Source organism: Carcharodon carcharias, chromosome 35 (assembly GCF_017639515.1).
Source record: "Carcharodon carcharias isolate sCarCar2 chromosome 35, sCarCar2.pri, whole genome shotgun sequence".
NCBI lineage: Eukaryota > Metazoa > Chordata > Chondrichthyes > Lamniformes > Lamnidae > Carcharodon > Carcharodon carcharias.
In genome coordinates this window covers 3,012,333-3,030,947 of record NC_054501.1, presented here as the reverse complement: position 1 = coordinate 3,030,947, position 18,615 = coordinate 3,012,333, and the positions used below count along the sequence as shown (strand labels likewise).

The 18,615-nt window shown below is 52.3% G+C and overlaps 1 protein-coding gene across 1 annotated transcript in view; it reads right to left on the bottom strand.

The window, feature by feature from the left end:
• Positions 1–13,435, bottom strand: part of fgd1 (FYVE, RhoGEF and PH domain containing 1) — a 727,438-nt gene extending 714,003 nt beyond the window's left edge. Inside the window, exon 1 of the mRNA XM_041179529.1 lies at positions 12,952–13,435. Within this exon, the coding sequence (XP_041035463.1) occupies positions 12,952–13,102 (151 nt within the window). The 5' untranslated portion in view covers positions 13,103–13,435. The remainder of the gene's footprint in view (positions 1–12,951) is intronic.
• Between the last annotated feature and the right edge of the window lie 5,180 nt (positions 13,436–18,615).

The window sequence follows — 18,615 nt, the reverse complement described above, 5'->3', positions numbered from 1 at the left end:
AGCTAGCCAGAAAGAGAGAGCGAGCGAGAAAGAGAGAGCGAGCCAGAAAGAGAGAGCGAGCCAGAAAGAGAGAGCAAGCCAGAAAGAGAGAGAGAGCCAGAAAGAGAGAGAGAGCGAGAAGAGAGTGAGCAAGAAAGAGAGAGCGAGCGAGAGAGAGCGAGCAAGAGAATGAGTGAGAGAGAGCGAGCAAGTGAGAAAGAGCGAGCAAGAGAGCGAGCGAGAAAGAGCGAGCGAGAAAGAGAAAGCGAGCAAGAGAAAGCGAGCAAGAGAGAGTGAGCAAGAGAGAGCGAGCAAGAAAGAGAAAGCGAGCAAGAGAGAGCGAGCAAGAAAGAGAGAGCAAGCAAGAAAGAGAGCGAGCAAGAGAGAGCGAGCAAGAAAGAGAGAGCGAGCAAGAAAGAGAGAGCGAGCAAGAAAGAGAGAGCGAGCAAGAAAGAGAGAGCGAGCAAGAAAGAGAGAGCGAGCAAGAAAGAGAGAGCGAGCAAGAGAGAGGGAGCAAGAGAGAGCGAGCAAGAAAGAGAGAGCGAGCAAGAGAGAGAAAGCGAGCAAGAAAGAGAGAGCGAGCGAGAGACAAAGAGCGAGCGAACGAGATAGAGCGGGCAAGCAGTAGTGAGCAAGTGAGAGAGCACAAGCGAGAAAGAGAGAGCGAGCGAGAAAGAGAGCGAGCGAGAAAGAGAGCGAGCGAGAAAGAGAGCGAGCGAAAAAGGGAGAGAGCGAAAAAGAGAGTGAAAAAGAGAGAGCAAAAAAGAGAGAGCAAGCGAGAAAGAGAGAGCGAGCGAGAAAGAGAGAGCGAGCGAGAAAGAGTGAGCGAGCGAGAAAGAGTGAGCGAGCGAGAAAGAGTGAGCGAGCGAGTAAGAGTGAGCGAGCGAGAAAGAGTGAGTGAGCGAGCGAGAGAGAGGGAGAGAGAGCGAGAGAGCAAGAGAGAGCGAGCGAGAAAGAGAGAGCGAGCGAGAAAGAGAGAGCGAGCGAGAAAGAGAGAGCGAGCGAGAAAGAGAGAGCGAGCGAGAAAGAGAGAGCGAGCGAGAAAGAGAGAGCGAGCGAGAAAGAGAGAGCGAGCGAGAAAGAGAGAGCGAGCGAGAAAGAGAGAGCGAGCGAGAAAGAGAGAGCGAGCGATAAAGAGAGAGCGAGCGAGAAAGAGAGAGCGAGCGAGAAAGAGAGAGCGAGCGAGAAAGAGAGAGCGAGCGAGAAAGAGAGAGCGAGCGAGAAAGAGAGAGCGAGCGAGCAAGAGAGAGCGAGCGAGCAAGAGAGAGCGAGCGAGCAAGAGAGAGCGAGCGAGAAAGAGAGAGCGAGCGAGAAAGAGAGCGAGCGAGAAAGAGAGAGCGAGCGAGAAAGAGAGAGTGATCCCGCAAGAAAGAGAGACGAGCGAGAAAGAGAGCGAGCGAGAAATAGAGATAGCGAGAAAGAAAGATAGCGAGAAAGAGAGAGCGAGCGAGAAAGAGAGAGCGAGCGAGAAAGAGAGAGCGAGCGAGAAAGAGAGAGCGAGCGAGAAAAAGTGTGAGAGTGAGAGCGAGCGAGAGCGAGTGCGAAAGAGAGTGTGAGAGAGAGAGTGCGAGAGAGAGAGTGAGAGAGAGAGAGCACGAGCGAGAAAGAGTGCGAGAGCGAGAGAGCGAGAGAGAGCGAGCGAGAAAGTGAGCGAGAAAGAGAGAGCGAGCAAGAAAGAGAGCGAGCAAGAAAGAGAGCGAGCAAGAAAGAGAGCGAGCAAGAAAGAGAGCGAGCAAGAAAGAGAGCAAGCAAGAAAGTGAGAGCAAGCAAGAGAGAGCAAGCAAGAATGAGAGAGCAAGCAAGAATGAGAGAGCAAGCAAGAATGAGAGAGCAAGCAAGAAAGAGAGAGCGAGCAAGAGAACGAGTGAGAGAGAGCGTGAGCGAGAGACAAAGAGTGAGCAAGTGAGCTAGAGCAAGTGAGCGGTCATGAGCAAGCGAGAGAGCACGAGCAAGAAAGAGAGAGCGAGCGACAAAGAAAGAGCAAGCAAGAAAGAGAGAGCAAGAGAGAAAGAGAGAGCGAGAAAGAAAGAGAGAGCGAGAAAGAAAGAGATAGCGAGAACGAAAGAGCGAGAAAGAAAGAGAGAGCAAGAAAGAAAGAGAGAGCAAGAAAGAAAGAGAGAGCAAGAAAGAAAGAGAGAGCGAGCAAGAAAGAGAGAGCGAGCAAGAGCAAGCGAGAGAGAGTGAGCGAGAAAGTGAGAGCGAGAAAGAGCGAGCGAGAAAGAATGCGAGAGAGCGAGTGAGAAAGAGAGCGAGAAAGAGAGAGCGAGTGAGAAAGAGAGATCAAGAGAGAGCGAGTGAGAAAGAGAGAGTGAGCGAGAAAAAGTGTGAGAGAGAGCGAGCGAGAGATCGAGTGCGAGAGAGTGCGAGAGAGAGAGTGCGAGAGAGAGAGCGCGAGCGAGAGAGCACGAGCAAGAGAGCGCGAGCAAGAGAGCGCGAGCGAGAGAGCGCGAGCGAGAGAGCGCGAGCGAGAGAGTGAGAGTGAGACAGAGAGCGAGACAGAGAGAGAGAGCGAGAGAGAGAGCGAGAGAGAGAGCGAGAGAGAGAGCGAGAGAGAGAGCGAGACAGAGAGCGAGCGAGAAAGAGAGCGAGCGAGAAAGAGAGCGAGCGAAAACGGGAGAGAGCGAAAACGGGAGAGAGCGAAAGCGGGAGAGAGCGAAAGCGGGAGAGAGCGAAAACGGGAGAGAGCGAAAACGGGAGAGAGCGAAAAAGAGAGAGAGCGAAAAAGAGAGAGAGCGAAAAAGAGAGAGCAAGCGAGAAAGAGAGAGCGAGCGAGTAAGAGTGAGCGAGCGAGAAAGAGTGAGCGAGCGAGAAAGAGTGAGTGAGCGAGAAAGAGTGAGTGAGCGAGAAAGAGTGACCGAGCGAGAGCGAGCAAGAGAACGAGTGAGAGAGACAGCGAGCGAGAGACAAAGAGCGAGCGAGCGAGATAGAGCGAGCGAGAGGGAGAGAGAGCGAGAGAGCGAGCGAGAAAGAGAGAGCGAGCGAGAAAGAGAGAGCGAGCGAGAAAGAGACAGTGAGCGAGAAAGAGAGAGCGAGCGAGAAAGAGACAGTGAGCGAGAAAGAGACAGTGAGCGAGAAAGAGACAGTGAGCGAGAAAGAGAGAGCGAGCGAGAAAGAGACAGTGAGCGAGAAAGAGACAGTGAGCGAGAAAGAGAGAGCGAGCGAGAAAGAGACAGTGAGCGAGAAAGAGAGAGCGAGCGAGAAAGAGAGAGCGAGCAAGAAAGAGAGCGAGAGAGAGAGCGAGAGAGAGAGAGCGAGAAGAGAGAGAGAGAGCGAGAGAGAGAGAGCAAGCCAGAGACAGTGCAAGCCAGAGAGACTGAGAGGGTGACAGAGCGACAGAGCGATAGCGCGAGAGAGAGTGACAGCGAGCGAGAAAGTGAGAGCGAGCGAGAAAGAGAGAGCGAGCGAGAAAGAGAGAGCGAGCGAGAAAGAGAGAGCGAGCGAGAAAGAGAGAGCGAGCGAGAAAGAGAGAGCGAGCGAGAAAGAGAGAGCGAGCGAGAAAGAGAGAGCGAGCGAGAAAGAGAGAGCGAGCGAGAAAGAGAGAGCGAGCGAGAAAGAGAGAGCGAGCGAGAAAGAGAGAGCGAGCGAGAAAGAGAGAGCGAGCGAGAAAGAGTGAGCGAGAAATAGAGATAGCGAGAAAGAAAGATAGTGAGAAAGAGAGAGCAAGCGAGAAAGAGAGAGCGAGCGAGAAAGAGAGAGCGAGCGAGAAAGAGAGAGCGAGCGAGAAAGAGAGAGCGAGCGAGAAAGAGAGAGCGAGCGAGAAAGAGAGAGCGAGCGAGAAAGAGAGAGCGAGCGAGAAAGAGAGAGCGAGCGAGAAGAGAGAGCGAGCCGCAGAGAGATGAGCGAGAAAGAGAGCGAGAGAGAGAGCGAGAAAGAGAGCGAGAGAGAGAGCGAGAGAGAGAGAGCGAGAAGAGAGAGAGAGAGCGTGAGAGAGAGAGCAAGCCAGAGACAGTGCGAGCCAGAGAGACTGAGAGGGTGACAGAGCGACAGAGCGAGAGAGAGTGACAGCAAGCGAGAAAGTGAGAGCGTGCGAGAGAGAGCGAGCGAGAAAGAGAGAGCGAGCGAGAAAGAGAGAGCGAGCGAGAAAGAGAGAGCGAGCGAGAAAGAGAGAGCGAGCGAGAAAGAGAGAGCGAGCGAGAAAGAGAGAGCGAGCGAGAAAGAGAGAGCGAGCGAGAAAGAGAGAGCGAGCGAGAAAGAGAGCGAGCGAGAAAGAGAGCGAGCGAGAAAGAGAGAGCGACGAGAAAGAGAGAGCGAGCGAGAAAGAGAGAGCGAGCGAGAAAGAGAGAGCGAGCGAGAAAGAGAGAGCGAGCGAGAAAGAGAGAGCGAGCGAGAAAAAGAGAGCGAGCGAGAAAAAGACCGAGTGAGAAAAAGAGAGCGAGCGAGAAAGAGAGAGCGAGCGAGAAAGAGAGAGCGAGCGAGAAAGAGAGAGCGAGCGAGAGAGTGAGTGAGAGAGCGAGAGAGTGAGTGAGAGAGTGAGCAAGAGAGTGAGTGAGAGAGCGAGCGAGAGAGTGAGTGAGACAGCGAGTGAGAGAGTGAGTGAGAGAGCGAGCGAGAGAGTGAGACAGTGAGTGTGAGAGTGAGTGAGAGAGCGATTGAGAGAGTGAGTGAGAGAGCGAGCGAGCGAGGGAGAAAGAGCAAGAGAGAGCAAGCGAGCGAGAGAGCAAGAGCGAGCGAGAAAGAGCGAGCGAGCGAGAAAGAGCGAGCGAGCGAGAAAGAGCGAGCGAGCGAGAAAGAGCGAGCGAGCAAGAGCGAGCGAGCGAGAAAGAGCGAGCGAGCGAGAAAGAGCGAGCGAGCGAGAAAGAGCGAGCGAGCGAGAAAGAGCGAGCGAGAAAGAGCGAGCGAGCGAGAAAGAGAGAGCGAGTGAGAAGAGACTGAGCGAGAAAGAGAGCGAGCGAGAAAGAGAGAGCGAGCGAGAGAGAAAGAGAGAACGAGCGAGCGAGAAAGAGCGAGCGAGAAAGAGCGAGCGAGCGAGAAAGAGAGAGCGAGCAAGAAAGAGAGAGCGAGCAAGAAAGAGAGAGCGAGCGAGAAAGAGAGAGCGAGTGTGAAGAGACCGAGCGAGAAAGAGAGAGCGAGCGAGAAAGAGAGAGCGAGCGAGAGAGAAAGAGAGAGCGAGCGAGAGAGAAAGATAGAGCGAGCGAGAGAGAAAGAGAGAGCGAGCGAGAGCGAGCGAGTGTGAGCGAGTGAGAGCGAGCGAGTGCGAGAACGAGAGAGCGAGAACGAGAGAGCGAGAACAAGAGAGCGAGAACAAGAGAGCGAGAACAAGAGAGCGAGAACGAGAGAGCGAGAACGAGAGAGCGAGAACGAGAGAGCGAGAACGAGAGAGCGAGAACGAGAGAGCGAGAACGAGAGAGCGAGAACGAGAGAGCGAGAACGAGAGAGCGAGAAAGAGAGAGCGAGAAAGAGAGAGCGAGAAAGAGAGAGCGAGCCAGAAAGAGAGAGAGAGCCAGAAAGAGAGAGCGAGCCAGAAAGAGAGAGCGAGCGAGAAAGAGAGAGAGAGCGAGAAGAGAGTGAGCAAGAAAGAGAGAGCGAGCGAGAGAGAGCGAACAAGAGAACGAGTGAGAGAGAGCGAGCAAGTGAGAAAGAGCGAGCGAGAGAGCGAGCGAGAAAGAGCGAGCGAGAAAGAGCGAGCGAGAAAGAGAAAGCGAGCAAGAGAGAGCGAGCAAGAAAGAGAGAGCGAGCAAGAAAGAGAGAGCGAGCAAGAAAGAGAGAGCGAGCAAGAAAGAGAGAGCGAGCAAGAAAGAGAGAGCGAGCGAGAGACAAAGAGCGAGCGAACGAGATAGAGCGGGCAAGCAGTAGTGAGCAAGCGAGAGAGCACAAGCGAGAAAGAGAGAGAGAGCGAGAACGAGAGAGCGAGCGAGAAGGAGAGAGAAAGAGAGAGCGAGCGAGAAAGAGAGAGCGAGCGAGAAAGAGAGAGCGAGCGAGAAAGAGAGATCGAGCGAGAGAGAGCGAGCGAGAAAGAGAGAGCGAGCGAGATAGAGAGAGCGAGCGAGATAGAGAGAGCGAGCGAGATAGAGAGAGCGAGCGAGATAGAGAGAGCGAGCGAGATAGAGAGAGCGAGCGAGAAAGAGAGAGCGAGCGAGAAAGAGAGAGCGAGCGAGAAAGAGAGAGCGAGCGAGAAAGAGAGCGAGCGAGAAAGAGAGAGAGCGAGAAAGAGAGAGCGAGAAAGAGAGAGAGCGAGAAAGAGAGAGAGCGAGAAAGAGAGAGAGTGAGAAAGAGAGAGAGCGAGCGAGAAAGAGAGAGAGCGAGCGAGAAAGAGAGAGAGCGAGCGAGAAAGAGAGAGAGCAAGCGAGAGAGAGCACGAGAAAGGGAGAGCGAGCGAGAAAGAGAGAGCGAGCGAGAAAGAGAGAGCGAGCGAGAAAGAGAGAGCGAGCGAGAAAGAGAGAGCGAGCGAGAGAGTGAGTGAGAGAGCGAGAGAGTGAGTGAGAGAGTGAGCAAGAGAGTGAGTGAGAGAGCGAGCAAGAGAGTGAGTGAGAGAGCGAGCAAGAGAGTGAGTGAGACAGCGAGTGAGAGAGTGAGTGAGAGAGCGAGCGAGAGAGTGAGAGAGCGAGCGAGCGAGGGAGAAAGAGCAAGAGAGAGAGAGCAAGCAAGCGAGAGAGCAAGAGCGAGCGAGAAAGAGCGAGCAAGCGAGAAAGAGCGAGCGAGAAAGAGCGAGTGAGCGAGAAAGTGCGAGCGAGCGAGAAAGAGAGCGAGCGAGAAAGAGAGAGCGAGCGAGAAAGAGAGAGCGAGTGAGAAGAGACCGAGCGAGAAAGAGAGCGAGAGAGAGAGAGCGAGCGAGAGAGAAAGAGAGAGCGAGCGAGCGAGAAAGAGCGAGCGAGAAAGAGCGAGCGAGAAAGAGCGAGCGAGCGAGAAAGAGAGAGCGAGCGAGAAAGAGAGAGCGAGCGAGAAAGAGAGAGCGAGCAAGAAAGAGAGAGCGAGCAAGAAAGAGAGAGCGAGCAAGAAAGAGAGAGCGAGCGAGAAAGAGAGAGCGAGCGAGAAAGAGAGAGCGAGCGAGAAAGAGAGAGCGAGCGAGAAAGAGAGAGCGAGCGAGAAAGAGAGAGCGAGCGAGAGACGAGAGAGAGAGCGAGTGTGAAGAGACCGAGCGAGAAAGAGAGCGAGCGAGAAAGAGAGCGAGCGAGAAAGAGTGAGCGAGAAATAGAGATAGTGAGAAAGAAAGATAGTGAGAAAGAGAGAGCGAGCGAGAAAGAGAGAGCGAGCGAGAAAGAGAGAGCGAGCGAGCAAGATAGAGCGAGCGAGAAAAAGAGCGAGCGAGAAAAAGAGAGCGAGCGAGAAAGAGAGAGCGAGCGAGAAAGAGAGAGCGAGCGAGAAAGAGAGAGCGAGCGAGAAAGAGAGAGCGAGCGAGAGAGTGAGTGAGAGAGCGAGAGAGTGAGTGAGAGAGTGAGCAAGAGAGTGAGTGAGAGAGTGAGCAAGAGAGTGAGTGAGAGAGCGAGCAAGAGAGTGAGTGAGACAGCGAGTGAGAGAGTGAGTGAGAGAGCGAGCGAGAGAGTGAGAGAGCGAGCGAGCGAGGGAGAAAGAGCAAGAGAGAGAGAGCAAGCAAGCGAGAGAGCAAGAGCGAGCGAGAAAGAGCGAGCAAGCGAGAAAGAGCGAGCGAGAAAGAGCGAGTGAGCGAGAAAGTGCGAGCGAGCGAGAAAGAGAGAGCGAGCGAGAAAGAGAGAGCGAGCGAGAAAGAGAGAGCGAGTGAGAAGAGACCGAGCGAGAAAGAGAGCGAGAGAGAAAGAGAGAGCGAGCGAGAGAGAAAGAGAGAGCGAGCGAGCGAGAAAGAGCGAGCGAGAAAGAGCGAGCGAGAAAGAAAGAGCGAGCGAGAAAGAGAGAGCGAGCGAGAAAGAGAGAGCGAGCAAGAAAGAGAGAGCGAGCAAGAAAGAGAGAGCGAGCGAGAAAGAGAGAGCGAGCGAGAAAGAGAGAGCGAGCGAGAAAGAGAGAGCGAGCGAGAAAGAGAGAGCGAGCGAGAAAGAGAGAGCGAGCGAGAAAGAGAGAGCGAGCGAGAAAGAGAGAGCGAGTGTGAAGAGACCGAGCGAGAAAGAGAGCGAGCGAGAAAGAGAGCGAGCGAGAAAGAGTGAGCGAGATTTAGAGATAGTGAGAAAGAAAGATAGTGAGAAAGAGAGAGCGAGCGAGAAAGAGAGAGCGAGCGAGAAAGAGAGAGCGAGCGAGCAAGATAGAGCGAGCGAGAAAAAGAGCGAGCGAGAAAAAGAGAGCGAGCGAGAAAGAGAGAGCGAGCGAGAAAGAGAGAGCGAGCGAGAAAGAGAGAGCGAGCGAGAAAGAGAGAGCGAGCGAGAGAGTGAGTGAGAGAGCGAGAGAGTGAGTGAGAGAGTGAGCAAGAGAGTGAGTGAGAGAGTGAGCAAGAGAGTGAGTGAGAGAGCGAGCAAGAGAGTGAGTGAGACAGCGAGTGAGAGAGTGAGTGAGAGAGCGAGCGAGAGAGTGAGAGAGCGAGCGAGCGAGGGAGAAAGAGCAAGAGAGAGAGAGCAAGCAAGCGAGAGAGCAAGAGCGAGCGAGAAAGAGCGAGCAAGCGAGAAAGAGCGAGCGAGAAAGAGCGAGTGAGCGAGAAAGTGCGAGCGAGCGAGAAAGAGAGAGCGAGCGAGAAAGAGAGAGCGAGCGAGAAAGAGAGAGCGAGCGAGAAAGAGAGAGCGAGCGAGAAAGAGAGAGCGAACGAGAAAGAGAGAGCGAACGAGAAAGAGAGAGCGAGCGAGAGAGTGCGAGCAAGAGAGAGCGAGCGAGAAAGAGAGAGAGCGAGCGAGAAAGAGAGAGAGCGAGCGAGAAAGAGAGCGAGCGAGAAAGAGAGCGAGCGAGAAAGAGAGAGAGCGAGAAAGAGAGAGAGCAAGTGAGAAAGAGAGAGCGCGAGAAAGAGAGAGCACAAGAAAGAGAGAGAGAGCGCGAGAAAGAGAGAGAGAGAGAAAGAGAGAGAGAGAGCGAGAGAGTGAGAACGAAAGCAAGAGCGAGAGCGAGAGCGAGAGCGAGATCGAGCGAGAGCGAGAGTGAGAGCGAGAGCGAGAGAGAGAGGGCGAGAGAGAGAGAGCGAGCGAATGAGAGTGAGCGAGAGAGTGAGCGAGCGAGAGAGAGGTGAGCGAGAGAGGGAGCGAGCAAGTGAGAGAGGGAGTGAGCGAGCGAGAGAGGGAGAGAGCGAGCGAGAGAGGGAGAGAGCGAGCGAGAGAGGGAGAGAGCGAGCGAGAGAGGGAGAGAGCGAGCGAGAGAGGGAGAGAGCGAGCGAGAGAGGGAGAGAGCGAGCGAGAGAGGGAGAGAGCGAGCGAGAGAGGGAGAGAGCGAGCGAGCGAGGGAGAGAGCGAGCGAGAGAGGGAGAGAGCGAGCGAGAGAGCGAGCGAGCGAGGGAGAGCGCGAGCGAGAGAGGGAGAGCGCGAGCGAGAGAGGGAGAGCGCGAGCGAGAGAGGGAGAGAGCGAGCGAGAGAGGGAGAGAGCGAGCGAGAGAGGGAGACAGCGAGCGAGAGAGGGAGACAGCGAGCGAGAGAGGGAGACAGCGAGCGAGAGTGCGAGAGAGAGAGAGCGCGAAAGAGACAGAGCAAGAGAGAGTGAGCGAGAGAGAGACAGAGAATGAGCGGGCGAGAGACAGGGCGAGAGACAGGGCGAGAGACAGGGCGAGAGACAGGGCGAGAGACAGGGCGAGAGACAGGGCGAGAGAGACAGGGCGAGAGAGGCAGGGCGAGAGAGGCAGGGCGAGAGAGGCAGGGCGAGAGAGAGGGAGAGAGGCAGAGCGAGAGAGAGGGAGAGAGGCAGAGCGAGAGAGATGGAGAGAGGCAGAGCGAGAGAGAGGGAGAGAGGCAGAGCGAGAGAGGGAGAGTCAGAGCGTGAGAGAGGGAGGGAGGCAGAGCAAGAGAGAGGGAGAGAGGCAGAGCAAGAGAGAGGGAGAGAGACAGAGCGAGAGAGAGGGTGGGAGAGAGATCGAGAGAGACAGGGAGAGAGAGAGAGAAAGACAGGGAGAGAGAGAGAGAGAAAGACAGGGAGAGAGAGAGAGAGAAAGACAGGGAGAGAGAGAGAGAGAAGGACAGGGAGAGAGAGAGAGAAAAAGACAGGGAGAGAGAGAGAGAAAAAGACAGGGAGAGGGAGAGAGAAACACAGAGGCAGAGAGAAAGACAGAGACAGGGAGAGGGACAGAGACAGGGAGAGGGACAGAGACAGGGAGAGGGACAGAGACAGGGAGAGGGACAGAGACAGGGAGAGGGACAGAGACAGGGAGAGGGACAGAGACAGGAAGAGGGACAGACAGAGACAGGGAGGGGGATGGACAGAGACAGGGAGGGGGACGGACAGAGACAGGGAGAGGGACAGACAGAGACAGGGAGAGGGACAGACAGAGACAGGAAGAGGGACAGACAGAGACAGGGAGGGGGACGGACAGAGACAGGGAGAGGGACAGACAGAGACAGGGAGAAAGGGACTAAGAGGGAGCGAGAGGGACAGAGCAAGAAAGAGAGAGAGACAGAGAGTGAGGGAGAGAGAGGGACAGAGAGGCAGAGGGATGGAGAAGGAGACAGACAGAGAGACAGAGAGAGATAGAGGGAGACAGAGAGAGAGAGAGAGAGACAGAGACCAGAGGCTGATGGAAGATTATAAAATTCCAAGTCCGCTCCCTGGAGCTCCTAATCCCACCAGGAATCAGTTTGTAGAATTGATCCACCCTCTGCTCCTAAAATAATTAATTCTCTCCCCGGGAGACTCTGTACTTAATACAAATCAATCTAACTGTATAGGGTCACTGGGAGAGGCTGATGGAGCGAGTGCAATCGATTATATATCGCAAAGTTACACCCAGAATGTAACAGCATGGGAAATGACCATTCCATCCATCATCCCGTAGAATTATAGAACATTTCCAGCACAGAAGGAAGCCATTCGGTCCCTCATGTCCCTACTGGCCCCTCTGCAACAGCAACTCACCCAGACCCCACCTCCCCCGCCCTCTCCCCGTCACCCCGCACATTCTTCCTCTTCAGATAATGATCCAATTCCCCCCCACTTTGGAAAGCCTCGATTGACCCTGCCTCCCCCTCACCCCCACCCCCACCCCCCCGCACCCCCCCCCCCCCCCACACTCTCAGGCAGCGCGTTCCAGATCCTAACCACTCGCCGCGTGAAAAAGTTTCTCCTCGCATCTCCATCGCTACTTTTGCCGATCGTCTTAAACCCGCGTCCCTCTGGTTCCCAATCCTCCCGCCAATGAGAACAGTTTCTCCCTGTCCGCTCTGTCCCAGACCCCACCTCGTGATTTTGAACACCCTCCATCAAATCTCCTCTGGACCTTCTCTTCTCCAAGGAGATCAGTCCCAACTTCTCCAATCTATCCATGGAACTGGAGTCCCCTCACCCCAGGAACCATCCTTGCGAATCCAAGTCCATAAGATAGCAAGGGGGCAGAGCAGGGCTGACAGTTTTATCAAAGTGTCAGCGTGAACCCAGTGCCCTCGTAGCTTCCGACCCTGTGGCTACCTATGTAAACGTGTCACGGCGCAGTTCCACCCTCCTGACTGCAGGGTGCGCTGCAGTGCTGCTGCTGAGCTGTGACAAGTTGACATAGCATTTTGCTCATTTTGATTTGGAAACATCGCTTGTGCAACGCATAACCGGGCAGGAATCAAAAACACATCGAAATCAGATGAACTTTTGAGATGAAGACTTTTGAGTGGGCAGGGGGCATCGAAATAAACTGCAGAATTAGTTCCCGCAGCAGTTAAATCTCAGTGGAACACAGCCCTGGTGGTCAATTATCTTGATCTAAACCAGATTTTAGAATCTCTCTTCCAGAGTTTATTAAAAATAAATTGTGTGTGTGTGTGTGTGTATGTGTTGGGGGGGGGGGTGGGGGGAGGTGGGGGAGGAGGGGGAAGGTGGGGAGGGGATGGGGAAGAGGCTATAAGTGCAGGAGCCCACCCAGATATCAAAATGAGTCGACACATCATCTCAGCTGCCAGTGTTTTTTTCACTTAAATTACACAGAGAGAGAGAGAGAGAGGAGAGAGGGGGATTTTTTTTGCTAAATATGGGACAGAGTCCAAGTCACAGCTTAAAATAAACTCCCAGTCCTCTCCTCATTTGCAAACGCGCTCCACAAAAGCTACTCTACCCTTTACAGCCACAAAATGTGCCCTCGCCCACTCTCTCAAAACATTGATTATCATTATAACTTTTATAAATATTATCATAACATGTTCAACCCAAAACACCTAACCCCCACCATCGAGAATTAAAACGTTTCCCAAAAACTTACTCCCCTCCCTCCCTCTCTCTCTCCTTTTGTCAGTTTTCTGAAACATTCCTTCTGTCTCTGAAGTTTACCCCAAACTTTCCTGCCTCTGGGAAGCTTTCCAAACTTTTCCGGCCTCAGTTTTCCAAACTTTTTTTTTCTCTCTGCCTCTGAAGTTTACCCCAAACTTTTTTTCCTGCCGCCGAAAAGTTTTCCAAACTTTTTTTCCTGCCGCCGAAAAGTTTTCCAAACTTTTTTTCCTGCCGCCGAAAAGTTTTCCAAACATTTTCCTGCTGCCGGAAAGTTTTCCAAACATTTTCCTGCCGCCGAAAAGTTTCCCAAACATTTTCCTGCCTTAGTTTTCCAAATATTTTCCTGCCTTAATTTTCCAAACATTTACCTGCCTCAGTTTTCCAAACTTTTTCCTGCCTCCGAAGAGTTTTCCAAACTTTTTCCTGCCTCAGTTTTCCAAACTTTTTCCTGCTTCCGAAGAGTTTTCCAAACTTTTTCCTGCCTCAGTTTTCCAAACTTTTTCCCGCTTCCGGAGAGTTTTCCAAACTTTTTTTTCCCCTCTGTCTCTGAATTTTTCCCAGGAAACTTTTCCTGCCTCCGGAAAGTTTCCCAAAGAGTTTTGTTTTTCCTGACTCTGAAGAGTTTTCCAAAACTTTTTTTTGTCTCTCTCTCTCCTGTCTGTCTGTCTGCACCACCACCACCACCCACAAAACGGTTTATATCTCCCTTTTCTCTCTCCCTCTCTCTCTCTCGTCGGTTTAGCCCGGACAGGAACTCACCAAGTCCGACTTGCTGGCCTGGGCGAAGCGCTTCATCGGCTCCGCTGTGATAGGAGAATCTCATCGTTTTGAGCTGGTGAGGGAGGGCGACCCGCTGCTCCCTGGCTGGGGGGAAGTTCAGGAGAACGCTCCTGGGTCGGTTAAGTTGCATTTTCCTGACCACTTCACTCACTCACACTCTCTCTCGCCCTCTCTCCCTCCCCCCACCAGCAACTCCAGGCCAGCGGGTCAAGCGATCCCACGCCCGTCCAACTCCACAACTCCAGGAATAAGTTGTGCAAGTCTTGGATGTTGGAATTCCATTAACCACCAAATATTCCAGGCACCATCTCGTGTCTCTCTCTCTCTCTCTCTCTCTCCACAAAGTCGGTTCACACTCTCTTATGTCCTTTCTGAATGTATCTCTCTCTCTCTTGCAACTTTCACTTTTCCCGATTTTCCCACTCTCCAAGTTTCCAAAAGTGACCTCGCCTTCCAGTGACACCAGCCCCCTCCAAACTTCCCAAAGAGAGAAAAAAAAAAGCTCTTTTCCTGTCTCTGAACTACACAGCTCCGGTCTTAAAGGGACATTGTCCCAGCTCTTCCCTCCTGATTTTTTTTTCTCTCCCCAGATTTTGGCTTGCTGCTCCAAACTTTAATATCCCGTTTCTAATCTGGCCTCTAGGTTTCTTTTTTTGTTTATTCATTCACCGGATGTGGGCATCGCTGGCCGGGCCCAGCATTTGTTGCCCGTCCCTAATTGCCCCCTTGAGAAGGTGGTGGGTGAGCCGCCTTCTTGAGCCGCTGCAGTCCCCGTGTGGTGTAGGTACACCCACCGTGCTGTTAGGGAGGGAGTTCCAGGATTTTGTCCCCGTGTGGTGTAGGTACACCCACCGTGCTGTTAGGGAGGGAGTTCCAGGATTGTGACCCAGTGACAGTGAAGGAACGGCCGATATATTTCCAAGTCGGGATGGTGTGGGGCTCGGAGGGGAACTTGCAGGTGGTGGGGTTCCCCATGTGTCTGCTGCCCTTGTCCTTCTAGGTGGTAGAGGTGGTGGGTTTGGGCGGTGCTGTCGAAGGAGCCTTGGCGAGTTGCTGCAGTACATCTTGTAGATGGTACACACTCTGCTGCCCCTGTGCGTCAGTGGTGGAGGGAGTGAATGTTTGTGGATGGGGTGCCCATCAAGCGGGGCTGCTTTGTCCTGGATGGTGTCGAGCTTCTTGAGTGTTGTGGGAGCTGCACTCATCCAGGCAAGTGGGGAGTATCCCATCCCACTCCTGACTGGTGCCTTGTCGATGGTGGACAGGCTTTGGGGGGAGTCAGGAGGTGAGTTACTCTTTCTCTCTCCATCCCTGCCTTTCATCTGCAGCCCCACACATACAATTTTTAAACCCACTCCAACATTGGCTCCCAGTCCTGGAACACCTCGATTTTAAAATTCTCACATTTTCAAAATACTTCACCCTCTCATCTCCCCCTCCCTATCTCTGTAGCCTCCTCCAGCCCCTACAACCCTCCCTATCTCTGTACCTCCTCCAGCCCCAACACCTCTCCCTATCTCTGTAACCTCCTCCAGCCCCTACAACCCTCCCTATCTCTATAACCTCCTCCAGCCCCTACAACCCTCCCTATCTCTGTAACCTCCTCCAGCCCCTACACCCCTCCCTATCTCTGTAACCTATACCCCTCCCTATCTCTGTAACCTCCTCCAGCCCCTACACCCCACCCTATCTCTGTAACCTCCTCCAGCCCCTACACCCTACCCTATCTCTGTAACCTCCCCCAGCCCCTACAACCCACCCTATCTCTGTAACCTCCCACAACCTTCCAAGATCTCTGCGCTCCTCCATTTCCGGCCTCTCGAGCATCCCCCGATTCCCATCGCTCCGCCATTGGCGGCCGTGCCTTCAGCTGCCTGGGGGGGGAGGGGTCCTGAGCTCTGGAATTCCCTCCTTAAATCTTTGTGTGACAGAGAGAGCACGTGTGAGAGCGTGTGATTGTGCGGGAGTGTGCATATATGTGTGAGAGAGTGCACGTGTAAGAGAGACCATGTCAGTGTGTGTGTGAGTATGAGTGAGACTGTGTGTGTGTGTGTGTGTGTGTGTGTGTGTGTGTGTGTGTGTGTGTGCGCATATCTGTTTGAGATGGTGTCTGTGTGTGCGTGCGACTGTGTCAGTGTGCACGTGTGCACCCGTGACTGTGTCATCAGTATGTGCGTGTGCGTGCATGACTGTGTCAGTGTGTGTATGAGGCTGTGTGTGAGTCAGACTGTGTCATTGTGTGCATGAGACTGACAGTATGTGTGTGAGTGAGACTGTGTGGGACTGTACCTGTGTCAGTGTGTGTGAGACTGTATCAATTTGACTGTGTGTGTGAGATTGTGTCAGTGTGTGTGTGTGTGAGACTGTGTCAATGTTTGTGTGTATGAGACTGTGTCAATGTGACTGTGTGTGTGTGTGAGACTTTATCAATGTGAGTGTGGGTGTCTGTGAGAGAGACTGTGTCAATGTGAGTATATGTGTGAGAGACTGGTCAATGTGAGTATATGTGTGAGAGACTGTGTCAATGTGAGTGTGTGTGTGAGAGACTGTGTCAATGTGAGTGTGTGAGACTGTCAGTGTGTGTGTGAGAGACTGTCAGTGTGTGTGTGTCTGTGTGTGTGTGAGACTGTCTGTGAGTGTGTGTGTGAGAGACTGTGTCAATGTGAGTATGTGTGTGAGAGACTGTGTCAATGTGAGTGTGTCTGTGAGAGACTGTGTCAATGTGAGTATGTATGTATGAGGCTGCGTCAATGTGGTGTGTGTGTGAGACTGTGTCAATGTGAGTATATGTGTGAGAGACTGTGTCAATGTGAGTGTGTGTGAGAGAGACTGTGTCAATGTGAGTATGTGTGTGTGAGACTGTGTCAATGTGAGTGTGTGTGTGAGACTGTGTCAATGTGAGTGTGTGTGTGTGTGAGACTGTGTCAATGTGAGAGTGTGTGTGAGAGACTGTGTCAATGTGAGTGTGTGTGTGAGAGACTGTGTCAATGTGAGTGTGTGTGAGAGAGACTGTGTCAATGTGAGTGTGTGTGTGAGACTGTGTCAATGTGAGCATGTGTGTGAGACTGTGTCAGTGTGAGCATGTGTGTGAGACTGTGTCAGTGTGAGAGTGTGTGTGAGACTGTGTCAATATGAGAGTGTGTGTGAGACTGTGTCAATGTGTGTGTGAGACCATGTCAAAGTGAGTGTGTGTGTGAGACTGTGTCAATGTGAGTGTGTGTGTGAGAGACTGTGTCAATGTGAGATTGTGTGTGAGAGACTGTGTCAATGTGAGTGTGTGTGAGAGAGACTGTGTCAATGTGAGTGTGTGTGAGAGAGACTGTGTCAATGTGAGTGTGTGTGTGAGACTGTGTCAATGTGAGCATGTGTGTGAGACTGTGTCAGTGTGAGCATGTGTGTGAGACTGTGTCAGTGTGAGAGTGTGTGTGAGACTGTGTCAATATGAGAGTGTGTGTGAGACTGTGTCAATGTGTGTGTGAGACCATGTCAAAGTGAGTGTGTGTGTGAGACTGTGTCAATGTGTGTGTGTGTGTGAGAGAGAGAGAGAGAGACTGTGTCAATGTGTGTGTGTGAGACTGTGTCAATGTGTTTTTTTGTGTGAGACCGTGTCAATGTGTGTGTGTGTGTGTGAGACCGTGTCAATGTGAGTGTGTGTGTGAGACCATGTCAATGTGAGTGTGTGTGTGAGACTGTGTCAATGTGTGTGTGTGTGTGTGTGTGTGTGTGAGAGACTGTGTCAATGCGTGTGTGTGAGAGACTGTGTCAATGTGTGTGTGTGTGAGACTGTGTCAATGTGTGTGTGTGTGAGACTGTGTCAATGTGGTGTGTGTGTGTGAGACCGTGTCAATGTGTGTGTGTGTGTGAGACCGTGTCAATGTGAGTGTGTTTGTGAGACTGTGTCAATGTGTGTGTATGTGTGTAAGACTGTGTCAATGTGTGTGTGAGAGAGACTGTGTCAATGTGTGTGTGTGTGTGTGTGAGACTGTGTCAAAGTGTGTGTGTGTGTGACTGTGTCAATGTGGTGTGTGTGTGTGAGACTGTGTCAATGTGTGTGTATGTGAGAGAGACTGTGTCAATGTGTGAGTGTATGAGACTGTATCAATGTGCGAGTGTGTGAGACTGTCAATGTGTGAGTGTGTGTGAGACTGTGTCAATGTGCGAGTGTGTGTGAGACTGTGTCAATGTGAGTGTGTGAGACTGGGTCAATGTATGCGTGAGACTGTGTCAATGTGTGAGTGTGTGTGTGAGACTGTCAATTTGTGAGTGTGTGAGACTGTGTCAATGTGAGTGTGTGTGAGACTGTGTCAACGTGTGTGTGTGAGACTGTGTCAATGTGTGAGTGTGTGTGAGACTGTGTCAATGTGTGAGTGTGTGAGACTGTGTCAATGTGAGTGTGTGTGAGTGTGAATATGTGTGAGAGACTGTCAATATGTGAGTGTGTGGGAGACTGTGTCAATGTATGAGTGTGTGAGAGACTGTGTCAATGTGTGTGTGTGTGTGAGACTGTGTCAATGTGAGTGTGTGTGAGACTGTGTCAACGTGTGTGTGTGTGTGTGTGTGTGTGTGAGAGAGAGAGAGAGAGAGACTGTGTCAATGTGAGCGTGTATGTGAGACTGTGTCAATGTGTTTGTGTGTGTGAGACTGTGTCAATGTGTTTGTGTGTGTGAGACCGTGTCAATGTGTTTGTGTGTGTGAGACCATGTCAATGTGTTTGTGTGTGTGAGACCGTGTCAATGTGTGTATGTGTGAGACCGTGTCAATGTGAGTGTGTGTGTGAGACTGTGTCAATGTGGTTGTGTGTGAGAGACCATGTCAATGTGGTTGTGTGTGAGAGACTGTGTCAATGTGAGTGTGTGTGTGAGACTGTGTCAATGTGTGTATGTGTGTGTGTGTGAGACTGTGTCAATGTGGTTGTGTGTGAGAGACCATGTCAATGTGGTTGTGTGTGTGAGACTGTGTCAATGTGAGTGTGTGTGTGAGACTGTGTCAATGTGTGTATGTGTGTGTGTGTGAGACTGTGTCAATGTGTGTGTGTGAGAGACTGTGTCAATGTGTGTGTGTGTGAGACTGTGTCAAAGTGTGTGTGTGTGTGTGAGACTGTGTCAATGTGGTGTGTGTGTGTATAACACTGTGTCAATGTGTGTGTGAGAGAGACTGTGTCAATGTGTGTGTGTGTGAGACCGTGTCAATTTGTGTGTGCGTGAGAGACCATGTCAATGTGAGTGTGTCTGTGAGACTGTGTCAATGTGTGTGTGTGTGTGTGTATGTGTGAGAGAGAGAGACTGTGTCAATGTGTGTGTGTGAGACTGTGTCAATGTGTTTGTGTGTGTGAGACCGTGTCAATGTGTGTGTGTGTGTGTGTGAGACCGTGTCAATGTGAGTGTGTGTGTGAGACTGTGTCAATGTGTGTGTGTGTGTGTGTGTGTGTGTGTGTGAGACTGTGTCAATATGTGTGTGTGAGACTGTGTCAATGTGTGTGTGTGAGAGACTGTGTCAATGTGTGTGTGTGTGAGACTGTGTCAAAGTGTGTGTGTGTGTGTGACTGTGTCAATGTGGTGTGTGTGTGTGAGACTGTGTCAATGTGTGTGTGTGTGAGAGAGACTGTGTCAATGTGCGAGTGTATGAGACTGTATCAATGTGCGA